Genomic DNA, 17910 nt, shown 5'->3' on the forward strand with positions numbered 1-17910 from the left:
GTATTAATTCTCTGTTGTTGAATAAGGCATGATCTTTGATTAAAAGCTTTGCCACAGTATTTGCCTTTGTATGGCTTTTCTACCATCTGAAGTCTCTGGGGTTCACTAAGGAATGATCTTCAATTAAAAGCTTTGCCACATTACTGACATTTATATGGTTTCTCCCCAGTATGAATTGTCTGATGTTTACTAAGGCTTGATTTTTTCATTAAAAGCTTTGCCACATTCTTTACATTTGTATGGCTTTTCTCCAGTATGAATTATCTGGTGTTTAGTAAGGTTTGATTTTTGATTAAAAGCTTTGCCACATTCTTTACATCTGTATGGCTTTTCTCCAGTATGAATTATCTGGTGTTTTAGGTATGCATTTTTATTAAAAGCTTTGCCACATTCTTTACATTTGTATGACTTCTCCCCAGTATGAATTTTCTGGTGTTGAGTAAGGTTTGATTTTTGATTAAAAGCTTTGCCACATTCTTTACATTTGTATGGCTTCTCTCCAGTATGAATTATCTGGTGTTGAGTAAGGCATGAATTTTGATTAAAAGCTTTGCCACATTCTTTACATTTGTATGGTTTCTCCCCAGTATGAATTCTCTGGTGTTGAGTAAGGTGTGATTTTTGATTAAAAGCTTTGCCACATTCTTTACATTTGTATGTTTTCTCCCTAGTATGAATTCTCTGGTGTTGTATAAAGTATACTCTTCGATTAAAAGTTTTGCTACATTCTTTACATTTGTATGGCTTTTCTCCAGTGTGAATACTTTGGTGTTTAGTAAGATATGAATTTTGATTAAAAGCTTTACCACATTCTTTACATTTGTATGGCTTCTCCCCAGTATGAATTTTCTGGTGTTTACTAAGATTTGATTTTTGATTAAATGCTTTGCCACATTCTTTACAATTGTATGGCTTTTCTCCATTATGAATTATCTGGTGTTGAGTAAGGCTTGACTTTTGATTAAAAGCTTTGTCACATTCTTTACATTTGTATGGCTTCTCCCCAGTATGTATTTTCTGGTGTTTACTAAGGTTTGATTTTTGATTAAAGGCTTTTCCACATTGTTTACATTTGTATGGTTTCTCCCCAGCATGAATTCTCTGGTGTTGAGTAAGGTATGATTTTTGATTAAAAGCTTTGCCACATTCTTTACATTTGTATGGCTTTTCACCAGTATGAATTAGCTGGTGAATAATAAGTCCTGAGTTTCCACTAAAAGCTTTGCCACATATTTTACATTTGTATGGGTTTTCTCCATTATGAATTTTCTGATGTTGAGTAAGGCGTGATTTTTGATTAAAAGCTTTGTCACATTCTTTACATTTGTAAGGTTTCTCTGCAGTATGAATTATCTGGTGTTGAATAAGGTGTGATTTTTTATTAAAAGCTTTGGCACATTCTTTACATTTGTATGGTTTCTCCCCAGTATGAATTCTCTGGTGTTGAGTAAGGCTTGATCTTTGATTAAAAGCTTTTCCACATTCTTTACATTGGTATGGCTTTTCTCCAGTATGAATTTTCTGTTGTATACTAAGGTATGATTTTTTTTTTAGAGAGAGAGAGAGAGAGAGAGAGAGAGAGAGAGAGAGAGAGAGAGAGAGAGAGAGAGAGAGAGAGAGAGAATATTTTTTTAATATTTATTTTTCAGTTTTCGGGGGACACAACACCTTTATTTTATTTTATGTGGTGCTGACGATCAAACCCAGCATGCAGCGCATGCCAGGTGAGCGTGTTACCACTTGAGCCACATCCCCAGCCCCTAAGGTATGATTTTTGATTAAAAGCTTTGCCACATTCCTTATATTTCCAGATTTTCTCTACACTATGATTACTGTAGTTTTTAAAAATGCTTGAACAACACTTAAAGACATTTTCCCATTTCTTATATTTGTAAGGTTTATCTTCACTGTAAAGCCTGTGGATTTTAGTAATGGATAAATTTTGAGTAAAATGTTTTCTACATCCTTTACTTATGGAGGCTTTATCACTGCTCTGATATACAATTGAGGAATCTTTAAATGCTTTTACATATTTTTGTAACTTGTAGGGATTCCCTCCAATATTAATTCTCTGGTGTTCAGGAATGCTTGCAGCTTTACTAAAAGTGCTTTCACATACCTTGTATCTGTAATTTGTTTTTTGGTTATGAATGCTTGGATAAATAAATTTGGGGCATGGGTTAAAATCTTTCTCACTTTTACCACTGTAAAGCTCTTTAAAATGATCATATGGGTGTTTTCTAGGATTTAAATAAGAAGTAAATTTTAATGAGTTTTACAGAATTAATATTGTATTACACCAAAAACAAATGTACTGCAAATTACCTAGGGTAGAAACATGTCTATAGATATTGAAAGATTTATCACAAATATAGAGGTCTCTCCAAGTATCTACATCTGCTATGCCTTAAATGATAAGACAATTTGTCTATATTGTATAGAAAATCAAGTCCTTATTACTTCATAATAAAGACAGATTAGAATACTGCAATTTTATATTATCGATCTGTAGACATTTATCTAATGTGCACTCATGTAGAGATTATTGAAAGTTTTAAAACATAATTGATTTTTAAGCATTTTATTACTGTATTGATTTTTTTCATTAAAATGCCTATTTCTAAATACAGCATCCCTTTATGTTCAAAACACTAGAAAAATTAGGGATAACAGGAAATTACCTCAACATGGTAAAAGCTATATATGCTAAGCCTCAGGCCAGCATCGTTCTAAATGGAGAAAAATTGAAGGTATTCCCTTTAAAATACGGAATGAGACAGGCATGCCCTCTCTCACCACTTCTATTCAACATAGTTCTTGAAACACTAGCCAGAACAATTAGACAGACAAAAGAAATTAAAGGCATAAATATAGGAAAAGAAGAACTTAAATTAGCACTATTTGCCCATGACATGATCCCTAGAGGACCCAAAAAGTTCAACCAAGAAACTTCTAGAACTAGTAAATGAATTCAGCAAAGTGGCAGGATATAAAATCAATACCAATAAATCAAAGGCATTCCTGTATATCAGTGACAAATTCTCTGAAATGGAAATAAGGACAACTACTCCATTCACAATATCCTCAAAAAACAAACAAACAAACAAACAAAAAACCTGGGAATCAACCTAACAAAAGAGGTGAAAGGTCTATACAATGAAAACTACAGATCCCTGAAGAAAGAAATAGAATAAGACCATAGAAGATGGAAGGATTTACCTTGCTCATGGATTGGTAGAATTAATATTATTAAAATGGCCATATTACCAAAAGCACTTTACAGATTCAATGCAATTCCCATCAAAATCCCAATGACATTCCTTGCAGAAATAGAAAAAGCAATCATGAAATTCATCTGGAAAAATAAAAGACCCAGAATTGCTAAAGTAATTCTAAGCAGGAAGAGTGAAACTGGTGGTATCGCAATTCCAGATTTTAAACTATACTATAGAGCAATAGTAACAAAAACATCATGGTATTGGCAGGAAAACAGGCTGGTAGTTCAATGGTACAAAATAGAGGACACAGAGACAAATCCACAAAATTACAACTACCTTGTATTTGACAAAGGTGCTAAAAACATGCAATGGAGAAAGAATAGCATCTTCAACAAATGGTGCTGGGAGAACTGGAAATCCATATGCAACAAAATGAAATTGAAACCCTTTCTCTCACCATGCACAAAAGTCAACTCACAATGGATCAAGGAGCTAGGAATCAAACCAGAGACTCTGCATCTAATAGAAGATAAAGTTGACCCTAATCTTCATCCCATGGGGGCAGGCCCCAAATTCCTTAATAAGACACCTATAGCACAAGGCTTAAAACCAAGAATCAACAAATGGAACGAACCCAAACTAAAAAGTTTTTTCTCAGCAAAAGAAACAATATGTGAAGTGAATAGGGAGCCTACATCCTGGGAACAAATTTTTACCCCTCAAATATCAGATAGAGCTCTAATCTCTAGAGTATACAAAGAACTGAAAAAGTTAAACAACAAAAAAGTAGATAACCCAATCAACAAGTGGGCCAAGGACTTGAACAGACACTACTCAGAAGAGGATATACAATCAATCAACAAATACATGAAAAAATGCTCACCATCTCTATCAATCAGAGAAATACAAATTAAAACTACTCTAAGATACCATCTCACTCCAATAAGAATGGCAGCCATTATGAAGTCAAACAACAATAAGTGCTGGTGAGGATGCGGGGAAATAGGTACACTCATACATTGCTGGTGGGACTGCAAATTGGTGCAGCCAATTTGGAAAGCAGTATGGAGATTCCTTGGAAAGCTGGGAATGGAACCACCATTTGACGCAGCTATTCCCCTTCTCAGACTATACCCAAAAGACCTATAAAGAGCATACTACAGGGACACAGCAACATCAATGTTTATAGAGCACAATTCACAATAGTTAGAATGTGGAACCAACCTAAATGCCCTTCAATAGATGAATGGATTAAAAATGTGGCATTTATACACAATGGAATATTACTCAGCACTAAAATATAACAAGATCATGGCATTTGCAGGGAAATGGATGGCATTAGAGCAGATTATGCTAAGTAAAGTTAGCCAATCCCTAGAAAAACAAATGCCGAATGTCTTCTATGATATAAGGGGGGTGACTCAAAATGGGATAGGGAGGAAGAGCATGAGAAGAAGACTACCACTAAATAGGGAAGAGAGGTGGGAGGGAAAAAGAGGGAGTGGGGGAGTTGCACTGAAGATGGAAGAAGAACCTCATCGTTATACAGAATACATGTATGATGTTGTGATGAGAAAAAGAAAAAAAAGTGTGGCACATTAGATTAGATAGAGAGAAACGATGGGAGGGGAGGGGAGGAGTAGGGGGGATAGGAAAGGCAGCAGAATAGAATAGACCTTATGATTGCTGTAGGTATATAGGTGATTCTATGACCAGTGTGATTCTGCAATCTGTACGATTAGAAAAATGAGAAATTATACCCCAATGATTCAAATATATGAATTGCCAAGATCATTGTAATGCCATGTGTAGCTAATAAAAAAAATAAAATTAAATTTAAAAAACTTGCCTATTTCTAAAGCTGAGCAAACTGGTTGAATCTTTATTTTCCTGAAGATATTGTTAAGGTGCAGCTTCATAATGGCTTGCAAATATCACATATATATGTAATTTGATAAGTTTTTTAATTTGAAAATATTTTGAATTGTAAATTTTTTTTACACAGAATACAAAGTAGTAAAAAGTTTACGATTACAATAATGTAATTAAAAGTTTTAAAAAAAATAAAAAGTGACTGGCACATTTGAGCAGTCAATCTTTTGAGATGTTTATAATAATATAACCTGATGAATGCTTGGATAAATAAATTTGGAGCATTTTTGTGTAATTTTGTGTAATTTTCTGTATAAATAATTTTCATGTTTTTTTCTTCATTTAAAGAATTTTTATAATTTCCTTCTCTTTCAATTTCTATTCCTTATTTAAAATTAAGCATTACCTGTCTTGTTATACATACCTTCTCTTTATCAAGTTTTGCAAAAAACATTTTATTTCTTGCTCTCCTGAAAATTCTTGGTTTTGATTAGAAGTCATACCTGAAAAAAAAATTAAAATAGCAAGTTATTCCGCTTACTACACTATGATGAATATACTCTGCAAATATATAAAATTTTATAAAGTTGGGGGGATAGTTAGAGAACAGTATAATTCAAAGCCACTTTTACTCAAGAACTATACAGAGTTTACTAGAATACACTGACAAAAGTTGTGAAAACTTTGAAAATCATCTTAAAAATTTATAGCACCACAGATGAGGACAACATTCAAACTGACTACTATTACCACAACAATATCAAATCACAGCCCTTCACTTCAAAATACTCAGACTCCACCTGTGACACAAATGTTGCAGGAAATGAATATCTCTTACTTATTTGTTATCTCTTTGGGTTTTGTTTCTTAAGATTGAACACAGGAGTATTCTATCACTAAAATATATCCAAGACACTTCTATATTTATGCTTTTTTTGAGACACTTTATCACAAAGATGCTGAAATTTATTTCAACTGGCATTCCACTGCCTCGGCTTCCCAGTTATACGGAATTACATTGACATATCATTGCACATGACCTATTTTTGTTTCCTTTGTAACTTACAAATATTTTCCAAAATGACTTTAATGATGTAGATTTTATATATAAAAATTTCAATGAAAATAATAGCTCCTATAATAAAGGGTATTATCAACTCAAGCAAACAAAGAATATAACACTAGTAATTGAGAGTTAAAAAGTTGATGCTGTTAAATAACTAAGCAATGCCAAATAACTACTTGAAAGATATTTAATAAAATAAATAACAATGTAGAAAACTGAAAGAAATTCAGAAAAAATATAGCAACAGAAAAAGCAGAAATTATATACTAAAAATATTTTTTATAAAACAATGCCACAGGCTGGGGACACAGCTCAGATGGTAGAATGTTTACTTCACATGCAAAAGGTAGGGCTTAATTCCTGGCACCACACACACACATTTCACACACACACACACACACACACACACACACAGTCTCATACATTAGAAATTTGAAGAATATATTAAAGGCTAGAATTAATTAAAAGACACAGGTAGGGCTGGATAATGTAGTGTATGACTGTAATCCCAGCATCTAGGGAGGCTAAGGCAGGAGGATTATGAGTTCAAAGGCAGACTCAGCAATGGTGATGCATGAAGCACCTCAGTGAGACCCTGTCTCTAAACAAAATACAAAATAGGCTGGTGATGTGGCTCAATGACTGAGTGTCCCTGAGTTAAATCCCCAGTACCAATAAGTAAATAAATAAATAAATAACACAAGTTAATAAATTTATAATCAAACTTTTGAAACTCTTCAAGAAAAAATTTTGATATGACTGAGAAAAAGAGAAATTTTAATTATAATGATATTGTTTTATGGTTAACCATTGATTTCTTTGCAAAAGCCTTCCAGAAAAGAATTGGAGCATAAAGGTATGTGTGTTGAAAGAAAAAGAAAATATGAACCTAGAATACTTTATCCACCAATACCATTTTTTAAACTTTAAGAAAAATACAGGCTTTAGATATATGCATATTCAAAAATGACTTTACTTCTTGGCCTGCTCTAAGAGAAATAATCAATGGAATCTTTCCAATAAAATAAATCTGCACAACAGCAATGATAAAAATGAAAAAAAAAAAAAAAATATATATATATTTTATTTTACTTTCATTGTTGTACATAAAATATTTGATTCTACTATAGAATTTGGAAAACTAAAGCGTGAAAATTATCATAATTCTTTGTTAATCAGCATAAGTTAGAAAAGCAGGTGTGAAATCAATAATAAATCATGGCAACACATGTAAAGACACTGATTATCTTAGAAAACCAAAGTTAATTCAGTTTGAAACATAGTGCAAACTAAGAAACTTTTAAAATTTCTTCTATAGTAATACATGACAGTAGAACATATCTTCATATATTATACATTCATAAATATAACTACCTATTTTTGTGGTGGTAAATTTTGTGGAGTTACACTGGTTGTGTATTCACATAAGAACATAAGAATGTTATTTCCAATTTATTCTACTGTTTTTAAGTACTTTTATGTAATTCCAAATAATGACAAAATAAACATCAAAGATAAAAAAATAGTTAAAAATGAAATATCACTATAAAAATTTATGAACTACAAATTAAGGCAGTTTTTTAATAGTAGAAAAAATTATAAGAAATAAACAAAACTTGAAAACTACAGAAGTAAGTTCTTCCTCATCAGTAACTTAAGTACAAATAAACTATTTTGAAAAAAACTAATCAGAACACAATGTGACTAACAAGATTAAACCTAAAAATATGTTAACTATTTCAGATGTAAATCTACAGAAGATTGTCTTTAGATAAAAGGTCACAAAAAGACTAAATCAAAAAGATATGACAAATATTACATTCAAAATTGCAAAGATTATAATACTATATAAATAAGAGACAAAGTAGATTATTATATAAAGATAAATATGACCAATCCTGGGAATACAATCATAGTGAATATATTTGTAACACAAACATATTTTTCATATATAGAAAGAAAACACACACTAAAAATTCAACATCATAGAAAGCAACAAAGCTATAGTTGGAAACATCAATTCCCAATTAATGCAAAAAAAAAAAAAAATAGCATTGCATTAGTACCCAGGGAATTAAAAAAAAAAAAAACCAAAACTTCAAAAAGCATTAAAAACTAATTAGGTTTACAGAGGCAATCTTCTCTATAGTGTATGGAATATTATTCCACAGAGATCAGGTTAAAAGCACAAAACAAATGTTAAAGATATTAAAATATTGAAGTTGCTTTCTAACATAACACAATAAGTTCCAAAACAAAAGTGAAAGTGATTGTCAAAATTTATGAATATGAGTTTAAAGCCAAATTCAGTGATTAAACAAGGCCCTAAGCAACTTATATAGACACCGTCACAAAAAGAAATATAAAAACAGCTGCCAGCCAGGCATGGTAACACACATCTGTATTTCAAGCAGCTTGGGAGTTTGACAGCAAGATTTTGAGTTCAAAGCCAGCCTCATCAAAAGAAAGGTGCTAAGCAAATCAAAGAGACCATATTTCTAAATAAAATAAAAAATGAGGCTTGAGATGTAGCTCAGTGACCAAGTGCCCCTGAGATCAATCCCTAGTACTCTTCCCAAAAAAGTATTGTTGATGTGGCTTAATTGTAAAGAACCTCTACTAAAAAAAAAAAAAAAAAGAAAAGAAAAAAGAAAAAAAAATCCTATAGCACCCCAAATAATCTAAGCAGTCCATGTAATACCAAATAATCAATATTACTTTTGTATAAACAAATAAGTTATTTGAACAATTCAATAACTACACATATTAAAGTTTTTTATAAACTCCTTCCTGATATAAAAATAATAAAAGCTACAATATTCAATATATTTTGGGGGTAATTGAGAAAGCCCCGAGTAAGAAAACTGAAAGTACATCAATTAGCCCTCAACTTGACGGTAAAATTAAAATATATTTACAGATCTATTCTCATTAAAACAACATTCAATAGAGACCAATGTGGCAAGCCAACCGAATATCATTTCACATAATTACATGAAGGTAATTTGGAATGAACTATGAAAAGTTTTCAAACTTTTCAAAGATAAGAAATTATATAATATTTACAACGGTCAACTTTTAGTATAGTGTGTTAAGTGAAATAGTAATTGAAAAAAAAAAACCAGGTAATTCTACTTATGAGAGATATCTACTGTAGCCAACTATACAGAACAAAAGGAATAGCATCAGGGATGAAAAAGTGTGACAAAGGAGCACTTGTTTGGATGAAAAATGAACTTACTTTTTAGTTGATCCAAATTTTCTAGAAAAAATGTTACAAAAAAAATTTGAAAGAACACTACTGACCAGTAAATTTAAAATATATAAGACAGTAAATTCAAGAAAGTTACACAGTTTTGATCACAATTACAAATTTGACAAATATATAAAAGTTAAAAGAATTGTAAAAATCTTTATGGTACCTTTAAAAAGCTAAAATCTTACTCCTAGACAAAAGAACAGATTCATATATAGAGAGATGATGAATATGCCATTAATTCTAGCTACTTGGAAGGCTGAGCCATGGAAATAAAATTTTAGCTTTAGCCACTTACCAAGAGTCTAAAAGTCAAAAGGGGGTGATGATGAATGTAAATATTATAAGAACCTCCGAGTTCAATTTGCAGTACATATACATGTATATAACAAAATTTATATATATAGAAACTCTGAGTTCAATCTGCAGTGTGTATATATACATAACAAAATTTAGATATATTACATGAAGAAGCACAAGAACAGGGTAAACAATCAAGGCACTATATATAAATCATAAATAAAACAAGGGTAATATTTATACATGTAAGTATAGAAAACTTGATTGAAAATTGGCACATGGTTCAAGTGCAGTCTAATTTCACCTAATGTTTTCCCAAAGTGACAAATTATGATAATTTCTATTTAATCATAACATATAGATATAAAAATAAAAACAATATCACTGTTGTGAGAAAAATAATGAAAACACTGAAGCTGTCTAAAGAGTGAAACTCAAAAAAGACACAAGAATTAGAGTAATGTAACCCACAAAATTCTGAATATTTGTATTACAATAGAAATCTTTCTTTTAATTATTTTGTAGTTATAGGTGGACAGAATACATTTATTTTATCCGCTTATTTTTATGTATGCTAAGGATCAAACACAGTACCTCACATGTGTGAGGCAAGCCCTCTGCCACTAAACTATAGTCTAAGCCCTGAAAATTCTTCTTTAAACCACATTGATCAGCTATACTTACATAACCACTAGGAGCAGGCATTGTGAATTACTGCTATTCATTACATAGCAAAATAAATTCACAGACTGTCCAGTATAAGCATTCATATAAAGCTCTGATGAGAAAATTTTGAATGAATAAATATTTAAATTATATTTAAAAAACTCATCTATAATATTAATATATTATGGTTTTACTTAGAGGTATTTGGAAATTAGCAGATTTTCAAGGGAGCCCCCGAATACAAATAAGTGCCAGGTTATGCATATCCTCACAGGCATTGTGGAATATTTTGTAGGGATTCTGACTGTGGAAATATACAGAGAATCATTCCTCTGGTGAGCAAATTCCTAGGTCAGGGGTAACAGGCACTCTGTTTCCCACACTTAGAATGCCGTGGAATTTTCCCTAGAAACTAGTAATGTAATTAAATGCATGTGCAATATCAAGCTGCTATGGCAAAATGCTCTGCTCAAAAAGGCTCTGCACTAGAGTCTTATCAGCCTCAAACATGATCTCTGGAAGACAGCTCCTGAAAATAAAGGAATTCTCTTTTTTTACAAGCACAATGTTTCAATGAGCCTGAAACTCTCTACATAATAGTAAGTTTATACAATGGAATTTCTTGAGAGCTATACAAAACTCCTAAGTTTGCACATTGCAACTTAGTATATAACTGAGGAATAAAGTGCATAATGTTGCTAAATTTCTAACCTGCCTAGTAATAAAATGAACAATATGTAGTCATGATGCCAATGACCTAAATTAATCTATTGATACAAATAAAGCTTGGCAGCTTGGCCTCTTTGCCATTATGCCACCTTTCCTCCCTCTTGTCTATGTGTCTTCTTCTTCTTCTTCTTCTTTTTTTTTTTAACTTTCCTACAATACTTTGTTAATTTGAATGTAGGGAGATCACTGGAGGACAAGAAGGAGCTTAAATAATTGATTGCATGGTAAATATAGAGCATGGAATGCTCTTTATTGATTGCAATAGAAACAAACCTAGGCTTGAAAAAACTAATTTCTGTTGAATTTTAGCTTATCAATTAACATTTTAAAATGTGAATTCTTCTTTGACATTTGGACCTTTTATCTGTACCCTTTGCTTCATTGATTTCTACCCACTTTGATATGTCTACTTTCAGTTTTCTCTTCAAATCCCAAGGTTATTTCTTTGGGGACAGAAAGGTGACCAAGGATTACTTTGAGAAAGCAAAAATTTTTGATGGAAAATGAAATGTGTCACATTTTGTTATTTTCTTGGTAACTACAGAAGTCTTCTTAATGTTGTCCTCATTAGGAAAAAAGAAAAAGAAAATACTCCATAAGATTCTACACAATTATTTTCCATTTTTTTCCAGACAAAAACACTAAAATAATTTGAAACCATTTTCATTCTCTACATTGTGACCACTACTTAGAAAAGATAAATTAAACATAAAAAGAAAAACCTTCAACATTTTCTTTTCTACATAAACAAATGCCAATCTTTGTCCTAAAAATAAGAATCTAAAACTTTTTTCATGCAGAATAGAAATTGCAATAAGACACTCTACAAAGTTTAAAAAAAAATAATCCTTGGTTTTGAATTAGAAATTCTGACTTAAATTTAGGCTCACCAATAAAGAGTAGGTTTCTACAGATCTCTAACATCACATCTCCATATAAAGTCTGCTGAGAAGGGTCCAGGCATTTCCATTCCTCTTCAGAAAAATCAATGATCACATCACTTAATGTCAATGGTTCCTGAAATAAAAATGACTAAATACATATCACATAAATTATATGATTAATGACATAGTATTTATTTAATAAAAAATGTACTGAGAGTTAAAAGAAGTGTCTTTCACATATAGTAGTGACCTCATCCATTCAATAAGATACTTTTTTGTGGTGCTGGGGATTGAACCCAGGGCCTTGTGTATGCAAGGCAAGCACTCTACCAACTAAGGGATATCCCCAGCCCTAATAATTAGTTAGAAGCAGCAAAATTGGTGGATAAAGTTGGTATAATGGAACCCAGGGAGCAGCATGTGTGAAGTAAAACACTGAGGCAAAGAAGTGGAAAAAAATCCAACATAATCCCAAAGGATGAATAATAGTAGCAATTAGTTATTGAATATTCAAAAGAAGCACAAACAAACAAAGCAATGATACTTGAGACATGCATAGCAAAATTATAGGTAATAATTTTACTCATACAACAGTGGTCACCTCAGTGACCATATGAGATCACTAAAGACACACAAAAACATCCAACAGTCCACATATTTATTTGAATGGTCAAAGTTGTCTATCTTCTCATATTTACACATACCATAAAACAAGTACTGTATTTAAAACCTTACTTTTACTTCTTCAGACCACAACATCACAACTCACTTCTAAAACAATAGAATAAAAATTTTAACTATCAAACTATTACAAAACACTTAGGTCCTTGGGTCAACTTGAATTACATGGCAAAGAGTTATAAAAAAATTTAAAAGCAAATTAAGTGAATAGACTGTTAATCTCTCAGTTAATAAGGAAACTGACACATCAGTTTAACATTTCCAGATTTGGATAACCACTCTCACTGTGAAACTGTATCCTCACCTGGCTCATTTCAAAGTAGGAAGTGAGAGAATACCCAGCAGTTAACAAAAAAATTTCTGAAAGGTTCTGGCACCCTAAATGCCTCCCTGACAGCATAAAAATACTACTTTTTCCAGGGTCTCAATTATCACTAGTGAATAAACACATACATGAAGGTAGTTTAAGGTTCTGATCTGTGATGTCTTTTTTCTGTATTATTATTATTATTATTATTATTTAGATATTTAACCCAGGGGCACTCTACCCCAGAAAGGCATTTCTAGAAGTTTCATTTTTTTTTTTTTTTTTTTAATTTTGACAACTGGGCTCACAAAGTTGCTTAGGGCCTCTAAATTACTGAGACTGGACTCAAACTTATTTCTTTCTACCTCATTGTTCCACACCACTGTGATGTGAGGTGTGTGCCACCACTCCTGACTCTGCAACCGCTTTTGATACCAAATACTCAAATTTGAACAACAACCATTATTTCAACAACTAGTAGACCAATAATTCATTTATGAAACCATTTAGTACAGATCCCACAAGGTTAAGGTTCACTCCTTTCAAATTTTACTAACTGAGGTACCAGTTTCAAGCCCCAGAATAGAAAAACATTTATATTTATGATTCATTTTCTATAATTTAACATCTCAATATCTACATGCTCAAGTTACTTATTCTGAAAAAAAGAACACACTTATGTATACCAGGTTCTTATAAATCATATAAATCAGGAAGTTGACAATTGAAAACTTGCATAGAAAATAAAAAAAATGTCAGAGAAAAACTGGACACTATATAGGCCATTTTAGGAAATAACTTGTTGAAGATATTACCTCCAATTTTTCTGTTCTGCTATAGCAGTGAAGAGACCCCTTCCCATTATGATTTAGAAGATCCTCACTATTTTAAATATGCTGATTCAGTTACTCATTCTGCATATATCCATTTTTTTTCATCAAAAATATTTAATTGAACACTTTTGCATTCAGGGGTAAGAACAAAATATTTGTAAAAGAAAAAATAAAAATGAAGCCTAAGTTTCTTCTCTATGTGAAATCCTTAGAATATTGAGCCATCGCATGTCAGCCAAAACCAACATATATTCAGTTTTCTTAAAACTTAAAATACTTATTCATTGGCTTCAGGGTAAGGGATCCTTCATTTGGAATTTTGATTTATTTATATTTTTGGTACAGGAGCATTCTACAATGGAGATATATCCTATGCCTTTTAATTTATTTTTCCTTTTGAGACAGTGTCTCACTAAGTTGTTACACTAATCTTGAACTTTAACCTTTCACCCTCAACCTCCAGGTAATTGTTATTACTGGCATGTCCTAATGTTCCCAGAAAGATATAAATGTTCTAAACTCCTTTGGTTCACCTGCTTTTCACCTTTTTTTTTTCTTCTAAAAACAAGCCCTTGACAGCCTAAGATTTTAGATGCATCCATATATTATATTTTATGAATTTGAAGTATTGCAATATAGATTTAGAAAAAAAAGCTGCTTGTTACCTATCTCTGAATTTTTCCAATCTGATATTCTAGAAATAGCTCCACAGCAATGAAAACTATAGCCACAGATAGAAATAAGATCTAACTTAACCTTCAATAATGTTCTTTTACAGGCTCAAAAATTGACCTTAGTTTGAATACAATTTTATTCTAAAATTTGTTTCTATCATTTCTCTTTGGAAACATTTTTTAAATCTTTCAAATATTAGTGATAAATTATATTTCATAGATAATGAAATGTTAAACAAAATGATACATATTTACTTAAATATTTGGTTACCACCCCAAACTTGAGGCACTACATTATGTCTTTCAATTAGCATATAGTGAGTTTTCCTTTGAAGACTTCTGAACAAACACAGGAGGATTTTTTTTTTTTTTTTCAGAATTCTTGGTACAGTTTATTTTCCTTTCAAATTCTGGCACCTTATAATCATTTTTTCCAAGATGAGTAAGGAAAGGGAGGACAAAAATAATATTTGCCTTTCTTTTAAGTTACAGAAGCATCTAAATAGATCAAATATTCCAATATTTGATCTATTTAGATGAAACCTATGAAGAATATTCCTGTAACATCTAGAGTATCCAGCTAGTCCAACAAGTTGCACCATTCCCTGACCACAAGCTGCTCTGTAGGAAGGGAGGGTTACACACAAGTTGGTATTCTGTAGGTAATTCAACAAACATGGAAGCTGTGGGCACCTTGGGTCAGTTTCATGTAATTTTTACACCATGGCCACTCAAAGACATGGCAGATACTGAAGAGACATCACACTCTAAAGTTTCTTAAGGGGGCCCTAAACTTGCAGTCTATTCTTATAAAAGACAAATCAACAAAAGGTTCAAAGATTTGTTTTTAATTTTAATACCAAGGATTAAACTCAGGACTGCCTACACACTGAGCATCATTCCCCTCCTTTTTATATATATTTTTTTTATTTTTAATTTATTCATCCTCTTTTTTTCATCCTACTAAAATGCTGAGATTATGAATATGCATCTTCACACCTGGAATTAGGTACAAATACTTTTTCAAAGAGTTCCATGTTATAACCACATGTTCCTCTCGTGTGAAAGTACAACCACACACATGCACACGCACACTCACTTTTTAAAATTCCATCCAAACCTAAGAGGAAAAGCTGATTTAAAACCCTGTGTTATTTGAAATGTTCCAGGGAACCATACTTCATATTATAGTAAATTAGCTGAGAAAAGATGAAACTTCAGAAAATCATGCTTATCACACATTAGGAAAATGCACTCAAAAATGGGTGCCACCTGGTAAGGAAAGAGAAACTGAAAACACCTTGGACCATAGCTCCTCCCAAATATTAATTATTTACATGAATCAAAATGGTCCTGTCTTTAACATCCACTCTGAAGCGGTGTAGGCAAGAAAGTACAGAGTTGGTTTCAGGCCAGGCAGAGGTCACCAATCTGGCACAGGACAAAAAGTAGAATCCTGACTGTCAACCCCATTCTTAGGGCCAGAGGGGCAGTATATTGAGCTTCATCAAATTTAAACTAGGGTTAAAAGATTACAAAGGTGACCTCAGGAAACCCAGGTTCTCACAATTAGTTCTGACTAGTTTTACTCTGCCCCTTTCTTCTGATTCATAATGCCCAGTCCTGCAGACATATCATTTTTTAAAATAATGTAGACCCTGAATGTTAGAGGAAAAGTGCCTATGACGGAGTCACCCAGACATCACAAAGCCTGGAGATGAATCAAGAGATTTGCCTGAGACAGAGATGAATTGTCTCCCAGATTTTGAAGCCTACCCTCTATTCTTTGGTTGTTGCTCTGATTCAATAATTATTACCCAAATCATTTCTGATTGAATAATTTTTACCTAAATATAAAAAAAAAATACCAAGCTCAGACCCCTCTGCCTCTGAGTGGAAGGTGAAACAATTTCAACTCAGGCTATAGGACCCCAAAATAACAAAATATTAATTATATTCCTTCTCAGACAGAGCTCTCTATGTGCAAGAAACCTGATATACAAAGGGACATAAGTATTTAATGTTTAATATAAAGTTATATCAATTATCAGTGACAATAATGCCAATGACAGACTCAAAAATGCAAATAATATAGTGGGAATTACTTTACATTTTTGGGTTTCATGACCTTCATACTCTGGCTAAATGAGGCTTGTTTGTTTGTTTGTTTGATTCCAGGGATAGACCCCAGAGATGCATCACTGAGAAACAGTGAATCTCACTAAGTCTTTGAGGCTGGCCCTAAGCTTGTGATTAACTTTCTTTACTTTCCTGACTCACCAGCATTATAGGTATGCAACAACACACTGAGCTCATGTTCAGAAATTTTGATCCAGCTAGATTTTAGAAAAAGTAGTCAATCTTCTATACCATCAAAGTTAAAAGAAATAAAATGATAAAATATATGTGTAACTGAATTTTTAGAGGTCATAAGTAAAACAAATAAAATAAATAATTATAATAATTTATAAATACATTCTTATAATTTATAAGTTATCACAAAATTGGTACTTTATACAATTTAAGTTATAGAATAATTAAAATTTTTATTACATAATAAAATTATGATTATATTTTCTAAGAAAACTATTATATTTTTAACCCAAAATATCCATAATTTTATCATTCTAATATATAAACAATGAAATTTTTTAGCTAACTACATGTATTTTTCATTAAGCTTTCAATTCTCGCACTTCTTTCCACTCCTAATACTTCTCAATGTAGATCAGCCACATTCCAAAACTCATTAACCACATGTGGCAAATGGCTGCCACATCACAAGTGTATATCTGAGTGCTGTGGTTTCCTGGACTGCAGAAAACTGAATAACTGAACCCCTTTCTTATTAGAGGTGAAAAAACATGTCTTTCTTAACAATATTTCTTCTTTAAACCAAATGAGAAAGAAATGGTATTTTTAGGCCCAGGAGTATGCTATAAGATGAGAGTTGCCTAAGAGAGGCCATTCTTCTAAAGTGATAATTGTTAAGGTCAGTAGCCTTTTCATATATTAGACAGCAAACAAAAGATGATGCAAATCCTGCGGGAAGTGTCCTCATGTCTTCATGTCAGTCTACACCTTGAGACTAAAATTTAGTTGTGGACAAAAAGATTAAAACATTTTTATTTTGCCATTGGGCCTTCATCCTAGTGATCCAGCTATGGTTGTCTGGTTATCTGTTGGAAGCCTTTCTTGCATGTGATTGGGCACCTCCCTGACTGGGTGTGAGGTGTTCTGGCCAAGCTGTGTCAGAACTAATCCCCACCCTTTTTAGGTGTGAGAGCCCCTCCGTGTGGGGGCATGACTGACCATGACCCTGAGACCAATCACTGACCCTGACCTTGGAATGCTTTCCCCCTCGACCTTCATTGGATGGAATTTTCCCCTGAATTTCTTGTTCCCCAATAAAAGGCCTCTCCCT

The 17910-nt window shown here is 32.2% G+C and overlaps 1 protein-coding gene across 1 annotated transcript; it reads right to left on the bottom strand.

The window, feature by feature from the left end:
- Positions 1-456: 456 nt before the first annotated feature.
- LOC139707408 (zinc finger protein 724-like) lies at positions 457-12750 on the bottom strand (the record flags this gene model as incomplete). The annotated part of the gene is made up of 4 exons (XM_071618644.1): positions 12727-12750; positions 11998-12124; positions 807-1505; positions 457-644 (listed from the first exon to the last, which is right to left on the bottom strand). Coding segments are annotated over exons 1-4 (1038 nt in total), but the record flags the coding sequence as incomplete, so codon positions are not given.
- Positions 12751-17910: the final 5160 nt, after the last annotated feature.

The sequence above is a fragment of the Marmota flaviventris genome, chromosome 10 (genome assembly GCF_047511675.1).
Source record: "Marmota flaviventris isolate mMarFla1 chromosome 10, mMarFla1.hap1, whole genome shotgun sequence".
Lineage (NCBI taxonomy): Eukaryota > Metazoa > Chordata > Mammalia > Rodentia > Sciuridae > Marmota > Marmota flaviventris.